We start from the raw sequence: 22,493 nt of genomic DNA, 5'->3' as shown, positions 1-22,493 counted from the left end.
AGGCCTGGGGGCCTCGGTGTGAAGGGGGAGAAGGAGGTGTGAGCACACCCCAGGAATCGCTGGTATAAAACCTACCCTTGTGGCCAGGAAAAAGGTGCGGGGTGAGGAGAAGAGAGTGCCATGTGTCCCACCCCTTCTACCTTATTCTGTGGCTCAGGGCAGTCAAGGTGGTGGCAACTTGGGAAATGCATCCTTCTGGGTTCCTCAGCAGACTCCCAGGGTGGAACTGATTATGTCATTTGTTTCATCAGGAATGCTGTCTTGGTTTCCAGGCTGGGAGTCCCTGTTGGAGCCTGCACACCCCCCACCCCCACCCCTGCCATCCCTTCTCAAATCTTTCCAGCCTGCTCTATGCTGCTGCCACCATTGACAGGAACACTTGAGCTTGCCTGGCTTTTCTTTTATTTCAGCCCCGGCCACAATCACCATGTGCAATTGGTTGGAAAAGTCATCTTAGTATCTACCAGGGTTGAAAGTAAACCTTTCCAGGCAGCTCAGACCATAACTTTTAGAAACTCTATCTGTATGCATTTTCTAAAGAAATGCACAAGGGGTGAAAAGATAGGGAAGTCCTTGCCTCTCTCTCCAAGGTCCACAGGCATAAGGCATACTCTCAATAAAGAAAGAGCTAGAAAAAAGACTTTAAAGCAGATGTGCTGAAAAATCATGTTATGTGGAGGCATTTTTGGTTTAGCAAACAGACTCCAGAGCTCTCCAGGGTCCAGCAAGAGCCCACTTCTGGGCATTCTTTAGCACCTTCACCTGCCAGGCAGAGAGTGAAGGCCCTTTCTCCTATCACCAGAGGAGATGGAGAGTATCTGTCTCAGTCTAATTAAAAAATATCATGAATGTGCTTTAATAATCACCCTACAAGATTCCTCCCTTCCAGATGAAATAAAGCTATGTTCATCAACCCTGTTTCTTATCTCTAACTCTTGAGCCACCTTAAAGGCCAACTCTGGCCTTAGCAGAATTGGAGAGTGGTTGATCACTGGGCTCTTATTCCATCCCACATTTCACTTAGTAAACTATGCAAGGAATTTAACCACCCTAAGCCTCCATTTCTCCAGCTGTAAAATGGGCATCCTAATGTTATCTACTCCACGCAGACACCTGTGGGTTCAGCGAGGTAATTTTGGCAGCACGCACCCCATGGTGCCTGGTTCCAGAAGCCGTTCAATTCCTCCATGACTCCCATTCCTGGCTCTGTGCTTAGCATCAGTCATAACCATCGAGTGAGGCGCTGAGTAGCAAGGCTAACATTCTCAATGCTGGCTTAAAATAGAAAAGAGCTACTTTGTGTGAGACTTTGCATTTTTTAAACTGACACATTTTTTATTAGACAGTACTCTTACAGAATAATAAAATGGAAGTAATCTGTGAAGTTATCTGCATAATGAGGCCAGTGTGGCACAAAAGCAATGAAGTCCCTGAAAATACCAGCCAGATTTTTACCCTGAGCATTCATAGAGCTTTCAAGTACCTAGGAGAGAAAAACCACCTGCCTTTCCTGCTTCTGTCTGCCTCCCTCCTTAGATTCTGAGCCCCTGGTGCCTGGGGACTGTGTCTTCCTCTCTATACCAGGTTGCCTGACCAGGGAGTATCAGTAACCTGTGTTACATAAGGGAGGCTATTTCTACCTAGAAACTTTTGGTAAACAATCAAACAGAAAACCAACCTGTGGGTGGTGGTGGGGGGGGACTGAAGTAAAAGAATGGAATCCAGAGTGGATGTGGTCAGCTCATGGTCACTGTAGCCACTGTGAAGGTCACTCTCTCTACAGTGAAGTCTTTTTGGATTTTGTATGTGGTGTGGTTCCAGGAACGTAGGTATTGGAGTCAGAGCCGGGCTTGAGCGTGGATCTACCATGTCACAGTTGAGTGACTGGGAAATTCGTACACTCTCCCTGGTGACAGCACCAGTCACATGGGATTATTGTGGCAATGCAATGTTGTGACACAGAGTACCTTGGGTTCTCTTTCTACCTTGACATCTGGACTATTTGGATGATTCAACTTGGCATGCTTGAACTTGGAGGTTGAAGGAGGATGGGCAGTCTCTGAAGAGTGTTTTGAGAATAAGGATGAACGGTCCCTCCTGGTCCAGTCAGCACTGATGTTGGGCTGACCTCAGGAAGTGATATGTGGCTTGTGGCTTACCGTGGACACCAATGAGTCAGACCCTTGGACGTTTGCGAGAGCTTATCCTGTGGTTCTTTGTCATCTAGGACCCACCTCCCAACTCAACCCCATACCTACTCCCTTCTTTCCATCTTCATTACCTACTCCTTACTCCGGGCTGCCCCACGTCTTTTTGGACTTCTGGCCTCCTCGTTGTTTTTCATGTTTATCTTCCTAAATAATCCCTTCCCAAACACCAAGTCCCCACAGAGCAGCCAAAATGGAAACCAGACCAGGCCATTCCTTCTCTTAAAAGTACGTTACAGATGTATTTACTACAGGGCTTTCTGGCACTGGAAATCTGCCTGGCTGTTCTGCCACCATTTCATACCATCCAATCCCTCACTCTCTCCAAATAGACCGTCGACTTCCAACAGACTGAGTGCTTCCTAACTCGAGGTGCTCTCTTTTGGTTACTCCTACCTGGATGGCTCTGTGGCTTGCTCTTCCTGTGGCTGGCAAGCCTCCAGGCCTTTGCTCCAGTGTCACATCCCCAAGAATGTCCATCCTGCCCGACACTCATGTCACTCCCTAGCAAAAATTCTCTCTGTTATGATGATTGTCTGTCTCCTCCCACTCAGAATAAATGCTCCACAAAGACCAGAACGTTCGCTTCACTTCCACTGTTTGAAGCAGTAGCTGGCATGTGGAAGATTCCCAGGCAGTATTTGCTGAATAAAGCAGTGAGAAGAGAAACTGAATCTGCAAGACCATGTGAAATGTGTCTAGGTGTGTGGCGCGGAGTGCTGGTGGCGCGGGCGCTTGTGAGGGTAGAGTCTGCAGGGAGCTCTCTCGATGCTCTACGAATAGGAAAATAATGTACTGGTCACAAACAAGGAGAATCATCTCTGATGGAGAAGTGTTGTTGGGTTGAGATACAGCAGATTGGATCTTTGTGGTCAGGAGTGGAAAATCATGAGCTCTGAAATTGGCCCCTCCTCTTCTGTTACTTAGGTATTGATTGTTTCTGAACTCTGATTTCCCCCTCTGAATGAGAATGAGAGAACACACATCTATTTGGGAAGCTCAAGAAAAGGCTATATCTTGGGAAAGAGAGCATTTGGTATGAGACCTGAAGAGCAGATTTATTTTGGCAGAAAGAAGGTCAAGGCTTTGAGATGGCATTGCTGTTGGAGGGAATGGTGGGGGCTCGAGGTGGTTGCAGGAATGATGTGGTTTTGACAGAAACTGTCTTAAAGTCTCTGAAAAACAACCTAGAACATTGTTCTCATGCTGACATATAAGCCAGAGATGTTATCTAGAGTAAAGCTTTTAGGAGACTAATAATATATTGCTCAGCTATGTGACATTCTGTAAAATGGGGATAACAGTGCTAACCTTGGAGCTTCACAGTGGAGATGCCTGACATGTACCTGCCTAGTAACTGTCCGTATCTATTTTGAAGGGACATTTTCAAAGTCCTATTAATTCAAAACATGGTATCAGAAATCCAATTTAATTGAACAACTATATCTCTTAATAATCGCCACAAATGCTGCAGGGAATCCAAAGATGTATAAGATAGGAAATATGTCTTTAAATAACTAAAAGATTTATTTGTGATGCTAATAAAATGTTTTCCAATTTGCAATATGCCTTTGATTAGTTTGACTAGTTGGTTTATTACTGAACCCAAGTTCATTTTTCTTGCTGCTCCATCAGGGACCCAGTAAATCGAGGATAACTTGGATCAAGGGAAAAGATTTAGTCAAATGCCAGCCAAATAGGAGGCTGGAGGACTAATGTCCAGAATGGCCATCTTAATTCAGCACACGTTTCAAGCTCCTCTTATCCTCAGGCAAGGGGGAAGGAGGGCACTGAGGTTAGGAAGGACTGATGGCTAGGGACTTCTAGGTGCTGCTCAGCTGGTCTGGAAAGGGACATTGTGACACATGTAATCAATCACAAAATCATATGCCCCTGAGAATCTTGGAAATATCTCAGTGATCTGCATCCTGGTGTCCCCAGACCTGTTCTAGTAACTCATTAGACACCTGTATAAGCCCAAGTGAAGAGTCAGTGGTTTGACTAAAACTGCCTTAAAGTCTCTGAAAAATAACCTAGAACATGGCTCTCATCCTGACACACAAGTCAGGGGTGTTATCTAGAGTCAAGCTGTTGGGAGACTAATAATGTATTGATCAGCTGTGTGACATTCAGAATTAGTGATTTTTAAAGTCAACTAAACTAGGAACAGTGGTGCACACCTGTAATCCCAGCAATTTGGGAGGTTGAAGCAGGAGGATCACAAATTCAAGACCAGTCTCAGGAACCTAGCAAAACCCTGTCTCCAACAAAAAAAAAGAAAAAAAAAAAGAAAGAAAAGAAAAGAAAAAAAAAGTGGGGTGGGGGTTGGGATATATAGTTCAGTGGTAAAGCATCTGGGTTTGATCTTCAGTACTGCAAAATAAAGAAAGTCAACCAAAAAGCAAGTAAAGCTAGAGCTTTTATTTAAATTTCCCCTCAGTTACAGATTCTCAAAAATCAACATCTGAAACAGATATAATATGGGCAATTGTGTCTGTGCAAGCCAGGGGCCTTTCTGAACTTGACCTTGTTACCTGTAAAATATGGAGAATAGCACTTACACTAGATAGTAGTTGTTATAAATTTGCATTATGCCCCAGGTAAAGCAAAGAGCCTAGTATACAAGCTCAAGTATATGAGCTCTCTCCCACATTGATCCCTAATGTTGGATCCCGTGTTCTTTCTGTGACACAGTGGTCTGGATGACTGTAATTTGTGATCAGAGATCTCCTGGAAGAATATTAAAGTGCCAAGCCTGTCCAAAGAGAAGAGGGATGTGTGTGGGGGGAGGGAATGAGAGAACACACATCTATTTGGGAGGCTCAAGAAAAGGCTATATCTTGGGAAAGAGAGCATTTGGTATGAGACTTGAAGAACAGATTTATTTTGGCAGAAAGAAGGTCAAGGCTTTGAGATGGCATTGCTGTTGAAGGGAATGGTGGGGGCCTGAGGTGGGTGCAGGAATGATGTTGAGCATGTTTCCTGAGTGTTTGCTAGGGAAGGAACCACCTGCCAGGGTTGGTACATCCCGTGTGGTGGGAGATGCCTCTCCAGGGCACTTATATCCAGCAGACATTCTAGCAAGTTGTTAAGCACCATTTTTTTTAGGAGCTGAGCCAAAGGCAGATGGATTGGGCAAAGGATGTGGAATGCATTAAAGGGAAGAGAGACAAGTGGGCTATTTAGAAGGCTTCTGCCGGAGTCTTGGTGAAAAGTAGTTAAGAATAGTTGAGACGCAGAACAAGACACAGAACAAGGAAATGAAGGACCACTCTGACAACTGGTGTGGTGAAGAACTGTGGGAGAGATGGCTCTGAACTTTACAGCCTAGATGACCAGAAATGGTGAGAGAAACAAGGAGGGGGGAGGGGAGGGGAGGAGGAAACTTGAGCTCTCTCTTCAGCATATAGTTGTCCTTGAGTATTTGTGGGGGACTGGTTCCAGGACACCCCATGGATACCAGAATCCTTTAATGCTCAAATTCCTGACATAAAAAGGCGTGATATTTGCATGTAGCTTACACACACCTTCCCTTATACTTTAAATCATCTCTAGATGACTTATAATAACCTAATAAATCCTGTGTAAATAGCTATACTGTATTGTTTAGGGAATACAAGGAAAAAGTATGCATGTTCAATATAGAGGAAATTTTTTTTTTCAAATATTTTTTGATCTGTGGTTGGTTGACTCTGTGGATACGGAACCTGCAGAAATGGAGGGAAGGATATATTGTTTAGGGCAGGTGGGGACTCTTAGCTGGCTGTTTTCTTCAGACAGTTAGTAATGTGCATTTGGGCCTCAGAGTTGGAGATAGATTTTAGTGAATCTTCTGCACACGGCTTATGGCTGAATATACGGGAGCATCAGAGCTCTAACGTGGGAAAGAATACAGAAGAGGGGTGCACAGAAGCGGGGGGCGGGTAGAGCTCACTAGTGATGTTCTGACATTTGGAATTGGCAGGAAGAAAACTAGTGGCGGAGGGAGAAGTCAAACAAGAAAGAAGCCGGGCCAGTGCGTGTAGCATCAGGTGGCTCAGGGTTTTAGCAAGGCCAGGCTGGGGCGCAGTCTGTAAATTTTGAGGGTGTAGCAGGTTTTCAAAGGGTCTCAGAATCAAAGACTAGGAGGCCATGCAGTGCTTTAAGAAAACAGCTGAATGAAGGCAAAAATTAGACATGATGTGGAGGAGTAAGGAAGTGGAGGTGGAAGTCCAGTTTTCCAGTAGTTAGATAGAGAAAGAGGGTGGAGATGAGGAAGGACTAATAAAAAAATTGATAGATGAGGAAAACATTAAGCATGGTTTATATCAGAAGGAAGGTGTTAGTGAAGAGATTGGGAGGGAACAGGTAAACACTGCTCCAGGCCCTTCTCCTGGGGAGGGGGCCAACCAGCAGACCTTCAGCACCTGCGTCTCAGTGTGTATTAAGCAATGATGACCTAGAGGGTTGAGTAAAAGCCACGTGGGATACTAGGCTTATGCAGTGATCTGGGGGTCATCCCAGGCTGGCAGTAAAGGAGGTGGTATTGGTATATTCTATCTCATCACACTGATCCCTGCTTAGCTTGGGGAATCTCCCTCTTCTCGAAGCTCAGAAATGAGCAACTGGGCTGGGTGTGGTACCACAAGCCTATAATCCCAGCAGCTTGGGAGGCTGAGGCAGGAGGATTGTAAATTCAAGGCCAGCCTCAGAACTTAGCAACTTAATGAGACCCCTATCTCAAAATTAAAAAATAAATAAATAAATAAATAAAATAAAAAAGGCTGGGGATATGGCTCAGTGGTTAAGCACTTTTGGGTTCAATTCTTAGTACCAAAAGAAAAAAAGAACAATTGCTTTATCTCAATTCTATTAACTGATGAATCTGACAGGGTAATTGTTGCTCCTGGCAGAGGACTGGAGGACTGGAGAGCTTTCTTGGTAACAGCTAGTCCTCTAGAACCGAAGGCTTTTGTTATCTAACCCATTGGTGGTTCAAATGATGGAACTTCAAGTTAGGAAGGAGGCAGGGGCAGGGGCAGCAGAGAAAGTGCTGGAAGCTTCTCCTCTTCAAATTCCATGTGAGTGTGTGGCTACCCAGCACTGAAAAAGAAGGTGTCCCAATTACTAAGATGAGTTAAAAATCTTTAAAAGTATAAAAAAACTGAGGTGTCAGCTAAACTTACAACCTCTTCTTTTAAGATTTTCTGAGTAGAAACTTGTGATTGAATTCAGCAACAACCAAACTTTATAAAGCTTTTTGTTTTCTTTGCCTTCATCTGCCAATTGGGCATTCCACCTCTGCCTGCATGGGCCAAAGATCCCGTCTTTGCAGTGTCTCACTGCACTGGGGTGCATGAGCTTTGTGTGGCCCAAGTTCCAGCTCATCCATCCTAGACTCAGTTGGCTAGTTTGAAGACCTAGTTAGGATTTGTATACAGTAGCTTTCTCTTTATAGTGCACATGCACCATAACTGAGTGGGAGTGACTCCTTAGATACCAATAGGGACATAGCAATCCTGAACTTAATGACTACTGCTGGTTTTGTTTAATGTAATCGTTCCCTTTTGTGAGACTTCTTATTCCTGTAACCTTCTGTAATTGGTAGAACAAAACTATTACACTCTGAGTTATACTGTATTATGTCCCAAACATGACAAGTTTTATTATTATAGTATGTTAGAGCCAGAGAGATTCCATCTTTTTTTTCCCCAGAGAGGAAGAGGCTCAGAAAATATTTGTGACCAGTTGTTTAAGGTCACAAATTTGACAAAAATTTGCAGAATTCTTAGAAAATCTGTAGTTGAGGAATAAATATGTTCTTGGAGGAACAGTTGCAAGATATGATGTAGTGTTATGGGTAGAGGCTTGACTTAGAACCAGAAATTCTGGATCTCGTCTGAGCTCCAGTTATTGCCCTCCACATAGCCATGGGATGGGATTCTCCAATCCCAGAAGGGAAGCCAATATTCTGATATAGGACGGATGAGGCTGGACACCCGAGGAATTGGTAGGAAGCAGGTTTATTGGCTACAGTGGTCCAGAGTGAGGCTCACACCTAAAATTTTTTTCTCTGGACCATGAGTCTGGAAATTCTTGGAACTTTATACACAGTGTGTGTGTGGGTGTGCGGGGGGGGGTGGGGTGGGAGGGATGTTTGGAGGTTTACATTTTTCAGGAGTCTACATAGAGGTAATTTGTTTTTAAGTTCATAGAAAGTACTTATCGTCCCATTTTTTGGATTAGTCAGAGGTTTTACAACAAAAGCTGAAGTGACATCGTTAAGTCTGCAGCCAAACTCAGCTTTTGCAAGACAGAGCAACAGGAAATAGGAAATCCTAACCACAATGAGTTCTTCTGCAGAAATTTTTGCTGATATTCTGGTAATAGGAGCAATTATGGTGAGGGTCTATGGAGAAGTGTAATTAAGATTCTTTGGTGGAGGAGGGGACGCCACTATGATTCCTTCCCCACCCTTAAATCTTGAGGATGGAACGGAGATGAGGACCTGAATGTACTATGAAAATGTAGTGTGTACCAGTCACAAGATAATTATAATATGTAAGCTGTTTCCCAGAGAGTGAAAAAAAATTAATAGAATATTAATTCTATAGAATATCAATTCTGCTTGTGGTAGTAATTTGCATTATATGTTTACCAGCAGCCTCTGTGTTCAGCATAGTTAGCCAAGCAAAGGTCTGAAAGCTCTTATATTTTGGTTGTAGTGAAAAGACTAGAGAGAAGAGAACTTTACATGTGTCACCAGTGGCTCCCATGTTTCTGCAAGCCTCAGTCTAACTGGGAGAGGTTTGTCGAATGGCAGTTTGACTGGATTACACAGTGCTGTGCCAGGAAGCTGCCCCCAGGGCATTGTGTCCCAGAAAGATAATGCCCCGGCATCATCCTTGCTCTCGTTTATTTACTTGACAAAATGAATCCTCCATCCTACTTTTAGTGAAATGGCATTTTTGCCTCTTTCCGGTGAAGAAGCTTTGATTTCTTTTTTTTTTTTTCAGACTTGACTTGGCACCGAATCTGTTGAAATAATCAGTAGCAATTTTTCTTCCTTTCTCTGAGTCTGTAGGACATGGAGTTCTCTACAGTTTTAAGTTGACCTCTTGGGCTGTGTGTGCTCAAGGCAGAAGCCACTCTGATGCAAAAGTCACAGAACTCCGATGCTGCTCATTATTGGTATAGAATGTTAGAACCAGAGAGATCACATCTTTATTGAAAATATAGGTAAGCCGTTTAAAGTCACAAAGTACATGAGGGCAAGATCCTGGACAAGACCCAGTTGTCCTGACCTCTACTGTCTTGTGTGAGGCATTTTAGGGTACAGAACAGCTAAAAGGAGAAGAACTTGGGGATGTGAGAGAAGGGAGTTCATTTCAATTTGATCTGAAGTAAAAGTCACATACAAATAAGAGCTTATTTTGAAATGCAGGTAAAATTATTCTCTTTTACGGAGGTACTGCTTCTGTCTTCATTTTGCCTGTTCACCAGGCAAGAATTCTGAACTCATTCATTATCACTGTGGGCAGTTTGCCTTCCCACAATGGCTTTCATAGCTGTCTGCGATCTTGACAGTGCCTGTGTGTCCACACACTGGGAATTTTGGCAGAAAGGGAGAGAATTGTAGCCTGTTTCCTGCAGGAAGGAGGCTTACAAGATGCCTTCGTGTGTGTCGCCTTTGTGCCTTCTCTATCTGTGGAGCGGATGGCATTGCCTTGGCAACTCCATCAGGAGCGGTTGTGGCTTGCACACGTCTGTTTCACTGCAGACTCTCCTGGGAGCAGCATGGCTCTGGCCGGAACTGGCACCAGCTGTCTTCCTTGGGGCATAAAGCCAGTATGGGGAGGGGCAGGGCAATGTCTGGGCTGCTCTGGCTGGCATTTACATTCCCAGTCTCAGCACCATCCCAGTGCGGGTGGGGATGGGAAGTGGAGAGGAGACCGCGATGTGGAGTTGGAGTGGAGAAGTCAGTTTGGCCTCAAGGTCCCTGTCTGTGGCTGCACTTGAGATTGGTGGGCCTGGGAGAGGGTTGAACAGTGATGGGAAGAGCTGGTGGTTACTGCCAGGCGGGGGATGTTTTGCCTGGGAATTTGCAGGCCAGAACTAGACAAAAGAGAGGTAGGTGGTGGTGGTGGTGGGGGGACAAATAGGGGTCAAGGGATGCAGGAACGCAGCGCAACTCCATTGGAGCATGGTCAGCACCAAGTGAAGTTTCCGCCCCATGGGAGGGAGACAGGGTGAAACACCTGCACCCTCACACCATCTGATGGTGTCCTGGGACCCCGCCTCTAGCCTCCCTGGTGCCCATTCTGCAAGTTTCAGTTGTCATCGCCAGCCAGCATATGCTGAGCACCTGCCCTGGACCATCATGTACAAAGCATTCTGCTAGGGCAGGGCCTTCAGAAGGTGGTGTTAACTTTGCATACGTTAGAAACTAGTAATAAATGCTCTGTGGGCCCACAGTTTGGCGATTCACTAGCACCCTTTTATGTAGGAAAAGGCACTCCCTTTTTTAGGGAAGCGCCCCAGGACTACAGCTTGTTGAATTTTTTTTCTTTTCTATATGAGACAGAGTCTTGTAATGTGACTCAGGCTGGTCACAAACTCCTGGGCTCAAGTGAGTTTCCTGCTTCAGCCTCCCGAATAGCTGGGACTACAGATGCACACTATTGTACCTGGCTTAGCTTGTTGAATTTTAACAAGAATATCAATTTCTACTCCCCCTGTTAGTTGGGTATCTCCTAAAGCAATGGCCCCATGTTTGATAGTGATTCCATGAGTCCAGATTCTCTAAGCCCATTGAATGGAAGACCCCTTAGGACACAAAAATGTCTGGGAGCACAATGTCTGTGGTCAGCCAGGGCCTTCAGAGATGGTTGAGCTCCTTTGTGTAAATTTGAAATGGGTCATCCTTGGGGTAGATGTGGCTCTGTGGGCCCTTCCAAGAGCATGTACAAGACAAATATTGGAGTGCAAGTTGTTTCAGGAGGTGATCTTAGGAAATACTGGTGAAGAGAGAAGTGAGGCAGGGAAGTGAAGGAATCCAGGAGTGTCATCTTGGCAGTCACCACCTTGGGCTTTGGGAGCTTCATTGCACTGGGGGGTCCTGGGGGTCCGTCTGGAATACATGCTTCAGAGTCACTCCTTTCCACTCACACCCCCAGGTGAGTGACTCCATTTCCTGTCAGCCAGTGTCTTAGAATCCTGGAATTGTGGCCTGGAAGGTCCCCCTGGCCTTCTGCAGGTGACAGGAAGGGCTCCAGCAACCAGCATACCCTCAGGCAAAGAGAGGCAGGAACTGCCTGTGGGAGAGAGGGCTAGCTTTTGAGAATTGAGAGGACGTGGCCAGGCCCCTGACAGCGTCTGATTGAGTTTTGCAGTGGGTACTTTCACTCAGGTTTCCAGAAGGCTCCAAAGTGGTAGTAGCAAAGCTGGTGAGTCTGTACGTGCTTGCTCCCGTCTCAGCTCCTCACCTCCTGAATGGCCTTCCTGTGGAACATGGAATTTCTAATTATTTTGGAAGAGTGCAGAGGATGGTCCTGAAACAGTGAATTTTTCTGAGACCCTTGGAAATGATATGGCCCCACATTCTGGGGAGCTGAACTTGGGAGTTGCAGACTTGGGGACCTGGAGGAGTCTGGGAAGTGATTCAACCCTTAGGTTTTATAAGGACAACAGAATGCCAAGTTCTGAGTGTAAACTGTGAGTGATTCACTTTTCCATGTCCCTTTCTTTAAGTAATCAGTGCTCAGGAAGTTTGGTGTAATATGAGGGCCAGGTATGAGTCATTGTATTGGTCACCAAACTCTGTATTATAGAATGACACGGACTCCACCTCGAGCATCTTCTAGAACACAGGCACTGCAATAGCTCCTTTATCTGCATGATTACAACAGATCCTCACTGGAAGCCTGAATTGTAGGTATTATTGACTCCATTTAACAGATAAGGAAACTAGGCTCAGAGAGATGGACTCTACAGCTTCCACATGATGCTTATATCACTATCAAAATAGTAATGTTACAAGGCCTGGAATATCTGTATATACATAATGTATGCTAAAATGAGTTTTAGGACATATTGTCAATTTATAAAACTTCTGATATACCACTGGGCATAGTGGAACACACCTGTTATCCCAGAAGCTTGGGAGGCTGAGACAGGAGGATTGTGAGTTCAAAGCTAGCCTCAGCAACTTAGTGAGGCCCTAAGCACCTTAGTAACACCCTGTCTCAAAATAAAAAAGAGAATGTGACTCAGTGGATAAGCCCCTCTGGATTCAATAACTGGTGCCCAAAAATAAACAAAACAAACAAATAAAAACTTCTGATATGCTACTTCATAGTCAAGAACAAGTGTTGACAAGGATGTGTAAAACTTGGAACCCATTCTGGTGGGGATGTAGAATAGTGTAGCCTCTCTGAAAACCATCTGGCAGTTCTTTAGAAAGTTAAACATGAAGTTACTGACCCAGCCATTCCATTGCTAAATACATACCCAGGGAGATTGAAAACACATGTTTACATAAACTCTTGCTTGTACATGAATGTTCAGAGCCACAGTCATAATTGCCCTAAAGTAGAAACAACTGAAATGTCTCCCCATAGTTGATGAGTGAATACATATAATTCAATATATGCATTCAATGGAGTATTATTCAGCCACAAAAATGAAGTACTAATATATGCTACAACATGGGTGAACCTTGCAAACATGAGGCTAAATGTAGGAAAGTTATCACAAAGGCTACACACTGTGTAATTCCATTTATATGAAGGGTCTGGAGCAGGCAGATCTATAAAGACAGAAAGGAGATTAGTGGTTGTCCTATAGCAGGAGAGATTGAGGGAACCAGGAGCAACTGCTGATAGATACAGGGTTTCTTTTTGGGGGCATGGAAATGTCTGGCAGCAGACAGTGATGCTGATTACAGAACCTTGTAGATACACTGCAAACCACTGAATTGCAATTTTCTTAAAAGAGGAAGAGTTTATGGGATGTGAATTATATCTCGATAAACAAGAACCAAAACTTAGTGTTGATAAAAAGTAAGCACCAATACTTTTGAGCTAACATTTTGGAAACATTCTTTCAGGTTGTTATCAAAGTCTTTCCTAGTGTATGGGTTTATCTTATTTAATTTCTTCTTGTGCCGACGAATATGATTCCTTGCTGGTGTCCTGACCTTGGCATCTTTGGAGCCCTTCACGTCAAAACAAATCTGTACAACTTTTAGGAAGCAAATACATCTGTGTTTTTCCATTTCAGATAAGGAGAAAGAAACTGAAACAAAGTCATGGTGCCAACCTGTGCCCCGCCTTGTTGGTCTTGTCCTGGAGGACAGCGTCAGGCCTTCCGCTTCAGGGAGGCAGGCTTAAATCAACTTAAGGGCTTGGCTTTCTCAGAGAGATGGACTCTACAGCTTCCACATGATGCTTCTATCACTATCAAAATAGTAATGTTACAAGGCCTGGAATATCTGTATATACATAATGTATGCTAGTCCACTTGTGAGTGGGTTCCTGATTCCCTCTCAGGGCTCACAGGGGTGGACGGTGAGCAAGGTCCAGTGGCTGATGATGTTCATGTCGACTCTAAGAGGCTGGGTTCTAATTCTCTCGCTCTTCTACCTCAGCTCTCATAACAACTACTCTTAGTTCATTGGAACTAATTAGTTTGTATTTGGAAATCATTTAGAATCGATTGGGAAGTAAAGGGGGCAGGGCTCAGGGGCGGTGGAGAGCCAGAGGCTCATGCTTGTTCCCTTGATGTTTGGAGAGAGCAAGTGATCTTAAAGCAGAACTTGCAGTGCATTAGATAGGAACCTGAACGTCTGGATTCCAGGGGCCTGTCCACTGTTTACCTAGCCGGCCACAAGTCACCTACCCTCTCCCATTCTTTGTAAAACAGATGTTGGGTTGGATTGACCTTAAAGGAGCTTTGGGTCTGAAAAATTCTAGGATTTTCCTTAATAACATCAGCAAATCTAATATTGATCTATCTTTTCCTAGCCTCGATCAGCCTTTGCTTACTATCCATTCCTTCAGTGGAAAGAATGCTTACCATGTGAATGAACACCACTTTTCTCACCAGTTCTGCCCTTTCCCCCAGTCTTAATGGCTTCTTATCAGTCTCACATTCATTGCTAACTGCTCTAGGCAGCAGTAGGGGATTACTGTCTTTTGTTACCCATTAGCCACTTTGCTTCAGTCTTTAGTCTTCCTATATGCTATTTTGTATGTGTTCTGCTTTTCAAAAAAAAAAAATTTATTTTGAGTTTCCTAGAAAGATACCACTGTACAAAGAAAGAACACTTTAAGTCAGAGCCTTAAAGTTATTGCCCCAGAGTAATAGAGCTGATATCATGGCTTGTCCTCAGTTTTCTAGTTTGTGAAATGGGGATGGTAATATCTACCTCATAGTTACTGAGAGAATTCAGGGAGTGAAAATAAAAAGGGTTTGGACCAGAGGATTGGATGGTGTTGGTGGACAGTGGTGAGAAAATGGTCAGTTTGTACTGAAGGAACTCACAGCCTCCTGCACTTCCCAAAAAGAAGTCACATAAACATCTGGATCAGAGAGTTAGTGAATGTCTCAGTCATCAGTTCCTCTACTGAATACTCCTCAGAGTCTGGAGATAATTCCATAGAGTGAGTTTAATCTCTCTGTGTGCATTTTAGTCTTTTTCCTGTTTCTTGATAAAGATAGACAAACATCATTCAAATCTTAGGCAACCTTTGGTCACAACTCTTGGTCATTCTTGAGGATTGTTATTGGATTACTTCTCCATGAGCTCTTCTTAATAATTAATTTAACTTTTCTTAACATCCCTCCTGGTGATCATCTTCTAAACATCCACATGAGTCTGCTTTTCTGTCTCCCACGGTAGTGTTCCTTCCAGGCTGGGGAGCAGTTGCTGGGTAACAGGTCAAGTATATTAATAGGCAGGCCATATGGTTCACAGACATTTTGCTCTCAACAACTTGATAAAATTTCTGGTGGTATGATTTTTGTTTTTAATTTTAACTATGAAAGTGTAAGAACCATCTGCTGTTATTCTTTGTATGTGATCCTGGTAGGTTATTAATTTTAGTTACACTGCTCGTATGCAATTAGCACTGGTCTACGTGGACACTTCATAGCAATGCTGGCATACTTTATTTTCATTAGTAGAGGATGCTGGGTATGGGTGTCTCATCCAGAGTCCCTTTATAAGGTCTTGGGAGTTATATGGCTTCTCTTTTAGCTGGTTAAATGCTTTAATTGTAGTGGTCCATTTGGTTGGCTGAGAATATATAACATATAATTGTTACAGAGCAAATCAAATAGTCATGTAATAGTGATGCCAGGGTGGGGGTGGGTCTTCTTTAGTTAAGATCATGGAAACCCTTGAAGGAGGAGAAATTTGAGATCTGAAGGATGGTATGGAGATAAGCCAAATGAAGAGCTGTGGTGAGCCAAATGGAGATGAGAAGTCATAGAATTCCAAAAGGAAGGAAGGGTTAAGAGCAAAGGTCCTGAGCAGGAAACAAACATGGTATGGGAGGAAGTCCAGTGTGCCACACTGTCTTGAGAGGAGGTGAATGCAGAGAGCTAAGGGCAAAGAGTGTCCAGACTAAGTATAATAGGAGCCATTGGAGGGTTTTAGGTGAGGAGATGATATCATCTGATTAATTGTTTTAGAATGCTCACTCTGGCTGCTAAGTGAAATGGATTGAATGGTGGCAGGGAGACATGTTGGGAGGCTCTTGCTATTGTACAGAATAGATTGATGGAGAAATGCTGACTGAAGTTGTGTGATATAGCTAGCAAGAAGGGATAGGTATTGGGATACCTTGTGAATATGGAATCTATGGTGCATACTGAGTGATTCCTTTTGTGTGTGTGTGTGTGTATTGGGGTGGATACTGGGGTTGAACCCAGGAATGCTCTACCATGGAGCTACATCCCTAGTCCTTTTTTCAAATTTTCATATAGAGTCTTACTAAGTTGCCCAGGCTGGCCTAGAATCTATGATAGTCCTGCTTCTGCCTCCCAAGTAGCTGGGATACAGGTAGGCACCATCAACCTGATTGTGCTGCATGATGCTGAGTATCTAGGTGATTGGTGTTACAGTTCTCATTCAGATGTGGAGGGCTTGATGGTTCTCTTTGGGGATGGCTAATGAATATCCAAGTGGAAATATCTAGTAGGCATATTAACCTAAATGTTAGATGAGAGCTGAAGGCTGACTATCTTTTATTTTTGGTTCCCTATACTGGAGTTTGAACCCAGGGGTGCTTTATCACTGAGGTACATCCCCAGACCTTTTTTTTTAAATGTTTGAATTTTGCGATAAAGTCTAATAATGTTGCCCAGGCTGGCCTTCAACTTATAATCCTCCTGCCTTGGCCTCCCCAGTTGCTGAGTTTACAGGTATGTGTCAATGTCCTGGTTGAAATATTTGCTTCAGTTACATGAAGGTCAAGGGTGTCAGCAGAGAAAAGGCTTGGGACTGAATATATCATCATTTAGAAACCTGAAAGATACCAGCAAAGAACCCTGATGAAGGTAGCCAGAGAGGTTGGAGAGGACCATGTGCTGAGCAGACACCTGAAAAGGAAGATGTCTCCTGAGCATGGCAAATGGTAGCCTCATCATCCATTGCTGCTCTCCAGTTCCTATACAGCAGTGTAATTTGAAAAGTTTCTTGTGTAGCTGTGAATTCACGAGGACAAGGGCAAGCTGGGTCCAGTGTCTCCCTACAGAATGTTCAGCTACTCTGGTACTGGAAATGGAGACTCTTGTCTCCTTGGGGAAACAAAGAGGAACTAGTATGTGTGTGGCTTTTTATTTTTTTTAAATGGCAATTGTGTATACAGCTGGTACAAGTTAGTTCTCTGAAAATATTCAGTAACTAAATTCTAATCAATCTCTTCTAAGACTTGCAGTGCATGAAAAGACACATAAAAATGTTTACATTGTCCCTACTTGTGATGTTAATCCTGACAAGAGAGGTCTCATAACAAATCATTTTCTAAATCTTATCTTTTCTTAGCATCAATTCAGTCATCATGACTTGAAGTCAGTCTCTGCTGAGAGTTAACTTTAGGTCATGGAAAAGCATTGTATTATCTGTTGGTCACTTGATAAAAGATATTGCTTAAAGGAGAAACAACAAATTCTGTTCTGTCTTTGTTAAAGTCAAAGTATAATGTATTCCAATAAGCACCTTAAGTTAAAGGGCAAAATTGGGGTCCTTTTTGTACCATATATGTTTTAATAGGTAATTTTTCCTGCTGTATTAAGTACATTTTTTCCCTAAAACTCCAAGTAGGATTGTGCTGTAAACAAGATGGTTTATTTTGATGATTCTCATTAAGTTCAGAGAAATAGTGGATTGGTTTAAAATTAAGCAAAGCTACCTTTTTCCTCCCAGAAGATTCAATGATTGACGAATACTTAGGCAAACTGTAATTTTTTATTCTTACCCTTTGCCCTACTGACATTTAGTTGAATTTTACAAATATAAAACTAGTAAGGATGTAGCGGACTGAGAGTTAGCAATAGATTGTGGTGAGGAATATTTTTGGGTTATTCAATCAAAACTTGGTTCAGTGACCAAAGGGAACAGAGCTGGGAATAAAACATCAGAAAATGATCCCTTTCCATAATTTTGCAGAAAGACTCTGGTTCTGCCACTGAGCATGAAAACAAAATTTTACGGTACTGGAAGATTCTGCATTTTCCTAAGACCAAATAAAAGAAGCTTGTTTCCTGGGTTGGCTCAGTCCTGTTTTCCAAGACTAGAGCTGAAGCACAGGGATTTTGCCTGCAGTCAGCTCTTCCCATAGTGATAAGTGAGGAAACCCGTAAGATAGTCTGACAGCTCTGTCCTTTGTGAGAAGGTTATAGGATGTAACAAGCCTTGTACTTGGATCCCTCGAGAGCAGTTATCTTCTCAGGAGTCAGACTGTCCTTGGGTGGTTCTCAGTGTCCGGGGCACTCGTAGTAGGTATTGCTGGGAATGAAGGAGGCTCTTGGTTTCCCTGTCTTCTATCTCGCCAATGTTACTGTTTGTGGTGAAAGGTGAAGGCCCTCCTGGGTGAATTGGGCTTGGGGAAGGGCAGGGAAGGGTTACCGCTTGCCTGGGCAGTATTGGTGGAAAAGAGGTACTGTTTGGACCTGTCGCACCCAGCACCTTTCCCTAGTGCCTTTTACCAGTACTTAGCACTGTGCCTGGCACAGAAGTGCTCAATGACTCCTTATTGAACCTTGAGTTACTGGGCGTCAGTGCTTGTGTAGTGCTATGCTATGGCTTCTTTCTTTCCCCTCTCCTGGTTATCTCCTTGAGTTGCACATGGTGCAGTATCAAACCAGATGTCAAACCCCATATGGGGGAAATCTCTTGTTTTACTGGAGAGAAGGGCTGGGCCCCATTTGTCTGAGAAGCCTCAGCCTGGCTAAGGCATCACTTTTGCATATAAAACACTTGTATTCTTTGGGATAAAAAAAACTACTGAGAGCAACTCTGAAATCTGATCATGTTGTCTTCCCATTAAAAAAAAACCCCAAGCATATGACCTTGGCTTGCAGTACCCTGAGTGAACTGGTGGCTCCTGATTTCCTTGCCAACCTCCTCTGTACCATACCTCAGTTTCTTGGACTCACCAATCCTTTTGCTGTCTACTAGGTTCTTCCACAGATCTTCCCAAGTATCTTTGTGATCCTTTCAAGATCCCCTTAACTGAGACCACCTCAGCAAGGCCTTCCTTGACATGCCCTCATCTGGCTCCATCATTTTGTACCTAGGCATTTATGTTCTCCTGTTTGCCTTCTCGCTTATTAGTTATCTGCCATACTTAGCTAAACAATTCACAAGGGCAAGACTGTTTCCTAGTTGTTCAGTATTTAGTTCAGTGTAAGCTCTTGATAAATCTATATTCAAATAAGTGTCAGCCTACCTTTCATCAAAAAAATGTTTCACTTTTAAGAACGTATTCTTTTTTGCTCAGATTTGCAACAGACAATAGACATACACACAATGTATTTATGCTGTAAACACTTCCCAGTAAGGTATGCAACTGTTTTTTAAAAATAAGGTTGGTTGATTTGGCGCCCAAGGTCTAACTACTAATATTAGTGCTTTTCATTCCTAAACTACTAATGCGTTTTCCCTGCCCTTTTTCTTTCTTTTGTCTGTCTTTTTCAGCAAGGGAAGCCATATGTCTTTGACAGAGTATTGCCGCCCAACACAACCCAAGAGCAGGTTTACAATGCGTGCGCGAAGCAAATTGTCAAAGGTAAGTGCTATTTCTTTATTTCCTCCTGGGCCTTTCAGAGTAATGGAAAACATTAAGTGATATTTGCAGCCTAGGAATCAATGTTCCTTGACTGTCAGCAGAGGCCTGCTAATTAGAAACACTGAATGACAGCCTTGGCTTGGCCCCGATTTGCTGTGATGTCAGGCGAGTTATTCAATCTCTCTATACCTCCTTTCTTTATTTCTTTTGTCACCGTTTTGTAGAGCTATTCTGATTACCTAAAAGCTTAAAAGCCAGGTAGGCTATAGTGATACTTTTTCCATAATGGTTTTTAACTACTGCAAATGTAGAAGAACATCTTTATTCCTTTGCAGGAGAAAATACGTATTCCAAACACTCCCAGTTGTATATCTTCATCTGATTTATTTTGTGCATCTGTCTCCTTTATACTAATATCTCTCTGGAAGAAGTCTTAAAAGTGGAAAGTTCTTGCCATCATAGAATTTTTTTTCCTGTGTCATAAAATCATATTATGCTTCTGCTTATCGAGCTGTTCCTGCTCCTCAGCGTTCTTTAATTATAATTTCATCTAACCCACTTTCAGCCATCCTACCCAGATCCTGACATTTGTTCCTCCAAACAGGTAGCCTCAAGCCTACACTTATGTCTCAGAGATCAGTCCTTTTCTGTGGGGCTGGCCTTGGCTCTGGAGGATTCATGTCAAAATAACAGCAGGGAGATGAAGCAATTTACACGTTGCTCTACCTTGCCCTTTCAAATCAGGGGCAGGTTGGAGCTTGCCTAGGAGGAGTGGGCCATCTGGACAAAGCTGGGGGACATCTTCTGCTACTTTGTTTTTCATCTTTGAATCCATGCCTTCAAATTTGAATGCAATGGCAATGGCATTTCCAAATGTCTTGATGCTGCCACCTCTATGGGTAGCTTTGGATTTAAAAAGCAAAAGGTAGAAGCAAAACTAAAAAAAAAAAAATACCGTGCCATTTTAGATCTGCTTGTTTTTAGAAGCTGTGCTGACTAACTGAACTATTTGAAATTCATGAAAATCAGCCCTGGGTACATCTGTTAGATTAATTTTGACCCTGGACACCTGCGTGGGAGACTCACGTCAGTATGTAATGTTCCTTGCTGAGATGTATGGTTATTCACATTCTTGTTGCAGACATCAATTAATTTTGAAGGTCTCCTCAGTGAGATTATGATAGAAAAGGGAAGAGAAAAAAAAATACGTCTGTATTTGAGCACTTTTGGAATTAATAGTTTGGGCTTGTATCTGGTGGTAATTTTTGCTTCTCTCTTCTTTACTCTCCTGCTTCTGTCTTTATTGTAATTATTAGTGAATAGTAATTGTATAAAGCAATAGGTTTCATCGTGACAACTTCACACTTGCATATAACATACTCTGATATTGCCTTCTCTTGACCCCTTTATCCCCACCTCTCCTCCTATCTAACCTGTTTTCGCAGCATATCTTTCTTGGTTTGCTTCTATTCAGCCCTGTTTTCCATTTATTATCAAGCTTATACCTATTTTAAAAAAATATTTTTTAGTTCTAGTTGGATACAATACCTTTATTTTATTTATGTACTTTTTGTGGTGCTGAGGATTGAACCCAGGGCCTCACACATGCTAGGCGAGCACTCTACTGCTGAGCCACAACCCCAGCCCAAGCTTATACCTATTTTTATTAAAGTAAGATTAACCACATATATGGCAGAATTTCCTTTTTTTTTTTCCCTCTCCCATTTCATTACCAGAAGCAAATAGCATTTGCTACACGCTGTGCTAAGCATGAAGGCCATTTAAATACATCCCACCCCCTCTAAGCCAATGTAATTAGAAATGGATGGATTCCATTTTTAAAAATGCCTATGATTCACAAACAATAGTAATAATTTTTGAGTCTTTATTCACTAGATGTTTGGGCCTCTTTCAATGTTTGGATTTTTCTATAGTTTGAAGTGTCAGAAATAGGCAGTTTTCCATTAACATGTACAATTTCTACATTTTTATATATCAGTTAAAAATAAATTAAGAAGAAGAAAAGAAATAGGCAGTCCCTGGGAAGGTCTTGTGAAGATACAATCAAACTGTGGATAACTTGAGGCCCTGTATAAATGGTGAGCCACAAAGAAAACCATTTAGAATAAAATCAGGCTCTCACATGATATTATAAAAAGACATTTCTAAGACAACATAAACATGATATGAGCATGCTCATTTGGTATTAACTACGAACACCTTATTGCCCTTTCAAAAGAGATTGTAAGGGAGGAGGTAATGAAGCCAGATTGAACTTTTAAAAATATTCACTGAGACGAGTATGAAGGGAAGGAAGTCGCTGTGTATTTCTGTATTGCCAAGGTAAAAACAAGGTATGTAAGCAAGGGTCACTTGGAATACAGTGTAGCTAAGGTATCACTTGCCATAAAGAGCCCTACTTAAGTCAAGTTTGGGAGATGGTGTTTTTTCTAGAGTTCAGGACTTGAATTGAGTGATTTGGAAGGTTCCCTGACTCATGATAATGAGGTGGACTGGTGAGCTTTGCTTCCGGGGCTATCTAAACCCATGATGATTTTGAGGTGCTGGAAGACTCCATTTAACTGGATGACTTTATTCTTTCTGAGTTTTTTAATTCCTTACAACTTTGCTGGGTTTTAAAATATTTCTGATTGTAGAGTTCTGACATCTCCCATGCTCCCATCTTTGTTTGATGCTTTTCAAACTGTTGTCTGGAAACATATGTAGAATGCTTCTTTGAGAAGAGGTTGTAGGGTTTGTGATGATTGGGATAGCTATAGGAAAGGTGCCTGTGGGTGCCTAGGAATTAAATACCATGGTTACTAGATACTTTGTTGAAGTCCTGGTAACAATGTCCCGGCCTACAAAAACCACCTGGGCATTTGTTTTCCAAATTAGCTCGATGTGGAATATCCAGATGCTAGAGAAGGTGGTTTCTTGTTTTTCAGTTCTGATTTCTTTTAAGTTTCATTGTGTCATTCATTTACTTATGCAAATAGTATTAGCCACTTAT

At 42.7% G+C, this 22,493-nt stretch overlaps 1 protein-coding gene across 1 annotated transcript in view; it reads left to right on the top strand.

Annotated features, from left to right (window-relative positions):
- The window catches only part of Kif5c (kinesin family member 5C), a 151,925-nt gene that overhangs the window by 29,786 nt on the left and 99,646 nt on the right, over positions 1–22,493 (top strand). The window contains exon 2 of the mRNA XM_046426960.2: positions 19,390–19,480. Coding sequence (XP_046282916.1) covers positions 19,390–19,480 — 91 coding nt within the window. The remainder of the gene's footprint in view (positions 1–19,389; positions 19,481–22,493) is intronic.

This window comes from Marmota monax, unplaced genomic scaffold (genome assembly GCF_021218885.2).
Source record: "Marmota monax isolate L192 unplaced genomic scaffold, Marmota_monax_Labrador192_F-V1.1 WCK01_AAM20220418_F8-fsc00048, whole genome shotgun sequence".
Taxonomy (NCBI): domain Eukaryota; kingdom Metazoa; phylum Chordata; class Mammalia; order Rodentia; family Sciuridae; genus Marmota; species Marmota monax.
The sequence above is the reverse complement of the archived record's forward strand: the minus strand, read 5'-3'. Positions and strand labels throughout refer to the sequence as shown.